The sequence below is a fragment of the Rhamphochromis longiceps genome, linkage group LG7, assembly GCF_057381845.1.
Source record: "Rhamphochromis longiceps isolate RC_006_pf linkage group LG7, R_longiceps_female_GT1.1, whole genome shotgun sequence".
In the NCBI taxonomy this organism is placed as follows: Eukaryota; Metazoa; Chordata; class Actinopteri; order Cichliformes; family Cichlidae; genus Rhamphochromis; species Rhamphochromis longiceps.
The window spans coordinates 60419486-60429702 of record NC_140563.1 but is presented as its reverse complement, the minus strand read 5'-3'; the positions used below and the strand labels follow the sequence as shown (position 1 = coordinate 60429702).

The 10217-nt window shown below is 39.4% G+C and overlaps 1 protein-coding gene across 1 annotated transcript; it reads right to left on the bottom strand.

The window, feature by feature from the left end:
• Positions 1 to 1851: 1851 nt before the first annotated feature.
• Positions 1852 to 7980, bottom strand: LOC146666543 (uncharacterized). The gene is made up of 4 exons (XM_085411375.1): positions 7926 to 7980; positions 5873 to 5909; positions 4591 to 4814; positions 1852 to 2595 (listed from the first exon to the last, which is right to left on the bottom strand). Exons 2-4 carry the CDS (start codon positions 5888 to 5890, stop codon positions 2487 to 2489), a joined length of 351 nt encoding a protein of 116 aa, XP_085267501.1. The 5' UTR covers positions 5891 to 5909; positions 7926 to 7980; the 3' UTR covers positions 1852 to 2486.
• Between the last annotated feature and the right edge of the window lie 2237 nt (positions 7981 to 10217).

Genomic DNA, 10217 nt, shown 5'->3' with positions numbered 1-10217 from the left:
CTGCAGATGCTGTATCGGTCAACAGAAAGTTGATCGTAAAAAAGCCAAGCTCTCGATTTACAGGTCGATCTATATCTCTACCCTCAGTTATGGTCACAAGCTCTGGTTAGTGACCACAAGGTCAAGATTGCGGAAGCAAGCGGCAGAAATTAGCTTCCTCTGAAGGGTGGCTGGTCTCTCCCTTAGAGATACAATGAGGAGCTCAGCCATCCGGCAGGGGCTCAGAGTAGAGCTGCTGCTCCTCGAAAGGAGCCAGTTGAGGTTGTTCGGGCATCGGATAGGGTGTCTCCTAGGTGAGGTGTTCTGGGCATGTCCCACCAGGAGGAGGCTCCGGGGCACACCCAAGACATCCTGGAGAGATTATATCTCTTGGCTGGCCTGGGAACGACTCAATTTTCCCCGGATAAGTTAGAGAAGGTGGCCGGGGAGAGGGAGCTCTGGGCTTCCCTGCTTAGGCTACTGCCCCTGCGACCCGGCTCCAGATGAGCAAAAGGAAAAGGATGGACATGAGTGTTTTCCCCCAAAGCATCTAATTCTTAAGATCAGTAATTAAGCTGTCTTACTTTACAGGTGCATTAGGGCGCTGTGTGACAGTCTTGTCACTCCTACATCTCTTTTTACTTTGTTTCTTAGAATTCAGACTTCCTGGCTCCTGGCTTTGTGAAGCTCTTTCAAAGTTTTCATTCCAGTCTGTGTACCTGATCACTTTCAAAGGAATGTTTTGGGTTTTTTTTCTTTGTTTGTTTTTGAGCTGTTAACACTGATCAAAACCGATCAAAACCCAAAAGAAAGACGTGGCAGCAGATGAACACCTGAAAGTAATTTCTTTAATAAATAGGAAAGAAATGTAGCAAAGACCTGACACAGGACCTTAGAGGTCACGAACACTGGATTAAAAGCAAAAAGTGTTTTCTGGTTAGCGCTACTTTCTCTAAGATGACTCTGTATGAGCCTTTCATTATTATAATGCTTTTCTACTGTAGCCGAGGACTCAGAATGCTTTATGCAAGCCACATTCATCACTCTTTCATACAGCACTTTATTCTACGCCTTTAAGTGCTTTCTAGCTTACACCCACATTCACACTCTGATGGATGGATTTGGAGGAATTTCGGGTTCAGCATCATGACAGAATAATTCAAAAAAGACTGAACAAGAGTGGCTTGTTCAAAGGGCTGTTTAAGAAAAACATTGTAGCAATCTTTAGGTTTTAAAGTTGCCTCCGAACAATGTCCTTTGGACAGATGAGACCACAATGGAAGCATTTGGCCATAATCCAATGCCACATTTGCACAGCATCTCAGCAGAAACACCTCATACCAGTTGTCAAGTACAGTGGTAGAGGGATGATGATTTGCAGTTGCATTGACCATGAAATCCTTTGCATAACAAAGCATTCTAGAGTCAAAGTGAGTGAGGCCATCTGTCTGACAGCCTAAAATGCTGTGCATAAAACTGAATGCCCACAAACCTCAATGACTGAAAACATACTGCAAGTGATTCCTGCTAGAGGAGAAACAGCAAGCTACTGAGTCATTGGGTGCACTCAATACTTCAAATTCTCTGTCTGATCAAAGATAAGAAGATTGCCCACATTTCACAAACAGAACACCATAAGATGCATTTTTACCCTTCGAGGATACGTTACATAGTCTGATGTCATGTATACTGTTCTTATAGTTTGAACATTTGAATGTAATAACTTTTAATAATATATGACTAAACTAACCAGATGGAGGTGGATGTTGAGTGTGTTAATATGCTGTGGAAGTCAAAGGCTACTTTGAAATCTTTAATTTTAATCTTTTTTCTTTTGTTTTTATTCAAAAGCAAAACATTTTATCACTAACTTCTTAAAGCTTTATTGCACAGATAAATAAACACAGAAATAAAACACTGCATGTAAAGAACAGCACAGAGGAATCAGCTGCCATTTTACTATTTTAAACTTTAGGATTTCTGAGGTGGCTGTGTCAATACTGAAAGAAACATATAGAACACGCTTTTCTTCAATAAGCAAACAAGGTATAATTATCAAACTGGTCTAAAGTGTTTGAAAAGCAACTACAAAACACAGTTACAAAAACATGTCCAGAGGTAAAGTGGAGGTTAAGTAGAGGAAATTTAATAAAAGTTTGGAGACTGAAGGGGACAAATTGAATTAAAAATAAACATCAAACAATCCATCAAATGATTCCCACCAACAATATCTGGCTTTAAAAATTGTAGCTTTAAGTATTTTTGTCTTTAAAAAAAATCTTAAGAGGAACTCCGCTTTCTAAACCAGGAGGGAATAAGACCATTTCATCCTCTCCTAGTGGGCTGCAAGTCAAGTGTCCGCCCCTCCAGCATCATTAGATAATTCATTAAAGCCTTTTCATTGGAGGGGGACTGAAGATGATGATCTCCCACGTCACCGTGAATGTGATAGTAAATAGGTTTCTTCTGGGTAATAAGTTTGTCTGAAGTCATCCGGGTGTCACGGGTCAGCTCACACGTTTTATGCTGCGCTTGCGCCTGAGACAGCTGGGGACACATTTCTTCTCTGACTTGGCGCCTGGAGACGCTGGAGCCGGAGATGCAGAGCCCTGCTTCCTGTGGACACAGAGAGAAACCAGACACAGAGAAATGAGAAGAGGAAGTGTGATTGTTTGTTCTGGTGGTGACACGGGAGCATTTAATAATTAACAGCCGGCTCCTGTGGCCTCTGCTGGTAGAATCACTGATGTGATCACTGTCCAGTCTGGGGCAGCCAAGACCAGCACAGACACTGTGGTTATTACCCTCATGCATCAATAATGTAGTAATCATCCTAATGGGTGGACACACAAATCTGCATGCTTTTCATTATCACTAAAGAAACTTTCTGAACTTTGCTTCAATCGTACAGATACTGATAGTCAAGGTTGGTCTTTAGGCGCTGCAATGTGAAGCTTTAATAATAAATTGCATGCATCAGCCTTATGTGAGCTATTAACTGGCTCAACCTAACCCAAGCAAAATGGATGAATACAGCCCAGAATCCATTTATTAATGAATTACTGAGCACTCGTTAGTTAATATTTGTTGCTACATTATCACCAGACAGAAAGCTTTAACACCTACATTAGTTTTTCACTTATCACGCCATCAAGTCTCAATAAAATGTATTTAACCATAAGTGAAACCAGACAACAAATAAATGCTGTTAAATTGTTTTTGTTTATTTAAAGGTGACTTGAACATGGTTTGTCTTATATTATTTAAACATAGTCAGTAATATTGCCCTTTAGTAAACTTGGCCTCATTTGAGACTTTTGACAGTTTTTAGAGGTAGCAGCGTTAGTAAGTACTCAGTTTGTTTTACGAAGTCTTTTTGTGTTTGTATCCTTTGAAACATTTCTGTTCTGTTTCATGTCTTATAATTAATGAACCTTAATCACAAAAGATGATACTCAGAAACTCCAGGTGATATTATTACTATTATTTTTTGAACGCGTGCTACACAGTGTAATGATCACCAGGCCAAAAGCTTCACTTTGTGTTTACTGCTAACCAACTGCTGTTGGCAAACTATTATCCTAAAATAAGATACAGAATGCGATACACACTATGGTAACACTATAGGTTTTGGAGACTGCTGCTTTTTGGTGACAACATACAAATGAGGCTTGGACATTGCACATTGAACTTCAGGACGCTACACACACCCGTATTGACTCACCCAGTTTTACTATTACTTTACTTTACATGGACAATACCTTACAAAATAAATAATATACTTTTTTAAACAAACAAACCGTAAAATAACATTTGAGTTTACTGCAAAATACCCAAAATGTTTACTTTATTAATAATTATCTGAGGATCATTATCTCATAGATTTATCATAATTTGTCTTTTTTTTGCAAGCAGTGCACACACCCCATTCAGGATATTACAAAGAACGCAAGCTTCAGGGACTAGTTATTTTATATACAATCCACACACCACATTGGATCAGCTGTGCTAACAAAAAGAAAAAAAAAAGAAAACACCAATCAAAGAATACAGTCCTTCTCTAGTCCTACCATCAGCTGACTTACAAACTAGTATTAGCCTCTTTATTACAAGAGAGCTAAAAATGGCGCCAACGATTAGGCTAGCCACTTTCTAAGTGATCATTTATGATACTGCAATTAAAAATATCTCCTGCAACAAGAAAAGTATTTTTCTGTAGACCTCTATTATGAAGGAGAGGACCTAAAACCGCAAACAATATATTTTGTTTAGGCCAGATTTAGGTCATTTTTTTCTCCCTCTCTTTATCTTACACATAGGATGGAGGTTTTATATATATATATATATATATATATATATATATATATATATATATATATATATATATATATATATATATATATATATATATATATATATATATATAAATAAAAACCCCTCTATATCCTCTGAATAAGAAATCGTTTTGAATTTGAATACTCAGTTCTCTTTAATTCTTCAGTGATTGCACCTGTTAGTATTTAAAGCTACAGTTACATTCATTTGAATTTTTAACTATTTTCTGTCAATCACAGCCCCGGTTATTGATCACAAACTAAAGATGTAAGTCACCTGGTGGGAGATGCAGCGGCAGCAGCTTCTCTGTTCCTGATCTGCTTCATCACCTTCAGCATGCGACAGATCTGCCGCAGGGTCATCTTAGGAGCGTGGCATGCCAGGCGGGGACGCGGGGCGCAGCGGGGACCCCGATTTGTGAGAAGCGACAAATAGTTGCCCCCTCTGGGTCCCCTTCCGAATAGCTGCAGGGGCTGAACGCTGGCATAGCAGGACACAAACTGGGATTCAAGGATGGAGAGTTTGTTATTTTTAGCATATGCACAAAGTATTTTCCTACAAAATCATTCAGTGTATGAATCATGTATTATAGCAGCTGTGTTCAAGTTCTTTTTATACCCAATCGTGTCACTGCCTGTTGTTTTACCCATCCCAACACTTTTGAGATGTGTTGCTCAAGATTCAAATTAAGGTAACGTTTGTCATGAAATAGTAAAATATGTACGTTTAAACATGATATATTGTGTGAGATTATTACATTCACGAACTATTGTACCTGCTTTTTATTTACATTCTACACAGTCCCAACTTCTTTGGAACTGTATTTGTTATTTTTGTTCTGCTCTATTTTTGCACACCCTGTTATCTAACAAATCATTCAACTGCTGATGCATCATGGGAAATACAGATAAGTATTTAATTGCATCTCGCTATTGTTGGCTTCCCAGCCTGTTAATCTATTGGAGCATAATAGATACTGTAGCTCAGGCAGTGGAACACAATAGGACCACGCAATCTTGCCTCTGACATTCACACTTCAAATGTTACACACCCTCACACACACACACACACACACACACACACACACACACACACACACACACACACACACACACACTTTTAATTAGCACAGGAGTGGCTGTCTTCTTGTCACTGACTTGATCGACCTCTATGTCAGAAACTCACACACAAAGGAGGATTGATCTCGCAAAGAGAATTCAGCTCTGCAGATTCATTTACAGGACTGATACTTGATCGCTTGCACTGGCCTACCAACAGTTCTTTATTAATGCAGGCATGATCACACACGCACACACACACTGATCATGCACAAAGAAATCAATACCTTTTCTATTGTCCTACAATATTTAAAATGGTATTACATTTGAATAACATTGAGGATGAAACAAAATTCCCATGCACTCATTCAGCCACTTTCACTGATTCTGCAGCACCACAGTTCATTGACACAATGAAGAATACAGAAATAACAGAACTGACCTATTTCTGATGATTAAGACACCTGCATGGACACACACAGACACACGTAGATACTCACAGGAACGACAGCAGCCATGGAGAACGGTTAATGTAGTCTGCAATAAAGAAATAAGCATGAGTGTGTGTGAGTGGTTTCCTTTTTATACATGGTGGCATGGCCAGGCCACACAACGAGCCAATCATACTTCAGAAACCACAGACTAACTCCACCCACACCACATCACTTCACATCACATCACAGTGAGGTCACTCTCAAAGCACACACACACACACACACCTGTTGTTTCATGTTACATAGACACCAACTATTATTGAGGACTCTTTTGTTTTGCAGGATATATTTAGAAGCAGCTGTTGTTCAGAGAAACATGGGATAAAAACATGTTTTAGAGCAGGGGGGGGGGGGGGGGGGGTTGGGGAAGAGTGACAGAAAGAAGAAATGATAAAACTGGGAAAAATATAGTGATGGAGACAGAAAACTGCTGAAAGACAAAAGACTTCGTCAGTGCGACCTGCCTTAACAATGCGCTGCACTGGTGCATAACATATCGTCAATCAGTAGGATCCTCATCACTGACAGGAAGTGACAATAAATGATTAGACAGGCACTGCAGCTCTGATGCGGTTTCTAGTTTACAGAGAAAACTGTCTCTTACACTTATTGTCTAAGCTCATTGAAATACTGTAAAAAGCAGGAGGAAGCATCACCGCCACCAGATGGTGTGCTGCAGATGTTTACTACTAATATAAGAATACTTTTTAACCAGCGTATAGCATCAAGCCAGTTAAAACTGGGATATTGATCTGCTCGGTTAATTAGCAGAGGGGGTTGTTAATGTTTGGTGTTAATGAAATTAACATGCGGTAGGGTAGAGGGGCAATAACCCTCAAAGTAGAAAGGATTATACAGGTGGAGACCACTAACAGTTTTTCCCTCCTCATCTTTCTTTTTTGTTCCACTAGTTTTGTATCAGTGTCTAATTCCAGGTATTTTCTTTAAATCAACAAATAATACCAAAAATTAATTAATTAATCAATAAAGTACCACCAAAAAAATTACATCTCAATTTCTGCTTTTTTCATTTGCTGTCAGATTGTATGTAAAAATGTACATCCTTTTCATAGTGTGTTCATATGGTGAACATATATAATGAGGTGAGTGAGTGAGGTGAGTTCCTTATCTCCAGGTGTGCAGGATGCAAAGGCACCCGTGCAACAGAAGATGTGGTTATAACACTGAGAAAGTTCAAAAAAGGAGGAAAAAACGCAAATCTTTTACATAGAAAGAAAAAAATCTCACCTTTCCTTTTCTGACTACCGAAATTTAGTTTTTTGAAAATCTTAATTTAAATCTTAAATGTATTCAAACTCTCCAAAATGCCGTGTACGTGTAGCATTGTACATGTGCCATAACTAACTGCTATACTCATACCTGGCTTTATTCCAGTGGGATTCAATACCCCATTTACCTTAAATATGATAATGTTTGGAGTGTTTTTGAAAGAAAAGAAAGCTAATTATGGTGTTAATGTGTTATCAATCTTGTGCAAGCAATTTATACATAAATGTCGCTTTTTTTAAGACTAAATCAACACTAGCTTACTGGAAAAACGACTTAAACCTGTTGGTTAAATCTTTTAGCCTTAGTTAAAAGAAAAAGGCTGCTTTTTTTGTTTCCTTTATAGAAGATTTTGATTTAGTGAGTTAATAATCTGTTAAATTATGTGACCCCATCTTTATATTTTCTTTTTCTTGTATGAAAGTTGCTAATATGTAAGAAATGTCTATTCTCTGAATCTGTAATATATGGTGCATTTTGTTTGTATGTTCATATTACTAATAAAAAAACAAAACAAAACTAACTGCTATACTAGCGCTGCCGTATTGTGTTACACTAAACGCATGTCAACAATTTATTTATTTTTGCTAGCTAAGAAAAAAATAATGATAATTTTAAAAAATAGCATGTGTAACTTACACATACTGGGAAATTATTTACTACTACTATTTATTACTACTACTTGATATCTCTATCTGATAAGAAAACTATTCAATCAGATAGTTATTTGTGGTGAATGAAATACAATTATAGTTTCAAGCAGTTTTCAAACCTGTAGGTTTGCTTATAATAATCAGTCCGCTGTAACTGTATGCCAGGTGTTTATTAGCAGCCAACATGAACGTCCGTACACTCGTAACCGGAAGTACACATAACCCCTACAGAGAACCACAGCGACACCTGCTGGAACTCTCCGTAACAGCAGCAACAGGAGGCAGTATGGACAAACATAACATTGCTGTTATCTACATCCCCCTTTTCAGTTTTTTTTTCCTTCTTAATTTTGCACTTTTCAGGCAAACCCAAATCAAACAACACCACCGTAATGGAAGAACTTATCAGGTTATGGATTACACAACAAAATGAAGGTTCAAATATCAAATGAAATTCACAGTAATCATTGTCATAACTGCGACAAGTATGCAATAACATAACACGAGATAAAACACATTTCAAAACAGAAAATACAGCACCAGTGTGCTTTTAATCCACGTATTTACTATTCGGTTTAAACACTTGTCATCAGAGCGTACTTGGCATTTTGTAGGTGTTATCATCTGTTCTGACTGCTTTGTGCCATGTTGTGGTGGGTCGAGTTGAACTTGAATTGTTTCATGTTTGTTGGTTTGTGTTTTTTTAGGTTCAGTTTCATCCGCTCGTCGAGACGTGTCCAGTTCATCTTGTGTTGTAGCGAGCTTTTCGGGTTGAGGCTCACTCACAGGCAGAAGATGTTGTCTGTTGCGCCTGTATTCTTTTCCACCCAACTCAACGACATAAGAGCGAGGTTCAGCACATACCTTACTTACAACTCCAATCTTGTCATGTCCTCTCTGTTTTTGTAATCACCACCTCGCTTGGTGTTAATGGACTGAGCAGCTTGCTGGACTTGTCGTAGTGCTGTTTTTGAGTTTTACGCTTTTTTGTGAGTTGAGTTTTGATAGTGGTTGTCACTTTTGCTGTTGGTGTTAGCAGTTTTTTGCACACAGGAAGGGTTGACCGCGTTCGTCTTGATAGCAGCCTCTGTACTGGTGTGCCAAGAATGTTGTCTCGTGGCGTGAAAGAGAAATAGAAATAGAAATCAGTTCCATCTCTTTTTGATGTTTCAAGGAGTCTTTTAGCACTCCGGACAGCTCTTTCACTGAGTCCATTTGACTGAGGGAACTCAGTGGCTGTGATGGACCAGGGAAGATCAGGAATTTGGTGTAGTTTCAGGGGTTGTTTTTGTTGGTGAGGCTTTAGACTGTTGCAAATGCTGCATGATTTGACTTTGTTCTCAATGTCAGAGTTTATTGTCAGCCAGAATACGCTGTCCCTTGCTCTCCTTTTTGTAGACTCCATGCCTGGATGTCCCTTGTGTAGTTCCTGCAGATAGGTATCATGTAGTGATGCTGGAACGATGGCTCTGTTGCCTTTCATAATGACATTGTTGTCGATGATTAGTTCATCGTGGTAGCTGAAGAATGGTTTTATTTCTATAGGCACACTACTTGCTTGTTTTGGCCACCCCTGCTGGATGTAGCGAGCAAGTGTCTGTAGGGTAGCGTCCTTTGAGGTGTGTTCGGTGAGCTCTTGTAGGCGTTTTGGTGAGATGAGCTGAAGTGACATTACCTCGAAGTCGCGCCTCTCTTCCTTTAGAGGTTGCTCATCCAGCGTTGGTGTGTGAGAGAGTGTGTCTGCGATGTAAAGGTGTTTGCCTTTCTTGTACACCAGAGTCAAGTTGAACTTTTGTAATCATGCGCTGTAGCCGTGCCGGGACTGTGAGGAAAGGTTTGTTTTGGATTGTGACCAAAGGCTGGTGGTCAGTTTCAATGACCACTGGCTTTCCGTAGATGTAGTCGTAAAACCTGTAACATGCGAACACTACAGCTAGTAACTCCTTCTCTATCTGAGCGTACCTTCTCTCCGTTGGAGTTAAAGTTCTTGATGCATATGCCACAGGTTTGTCGTCCTGAAGGCATGCAGCCCCTAGACCATGCTGGGAAGCCTCACATGTGAGAGTCACTGGCTTGTGCATGTCATAGTATTGAAGTACTGGTGGGCTAGTGAGGCATGCTTTAAGTTTGTTGGAAGCATCCTGCTGATGTTGAGTGAAGCTCCACACCACATCCTTGTGAAGCAACTGGCGAAGTGGTGCTGACAGTTCACTTAAGTTTGGGATGAACTTGCCCAGGTAGTTGATCATTCCCAGGAAACGTTGGAGAGACGTCTTGTCCTCTGGTGGTGGCATTTCATTGATAGCGGAGATTTTAGTTGGATCTGCTTTTAGTCCTTCGTCAGTGAATATGTGTCCCACATAGCTCACTTCTTTAAGTCTGAACTTGCACTGTTTTGGATTCAGTTTGAG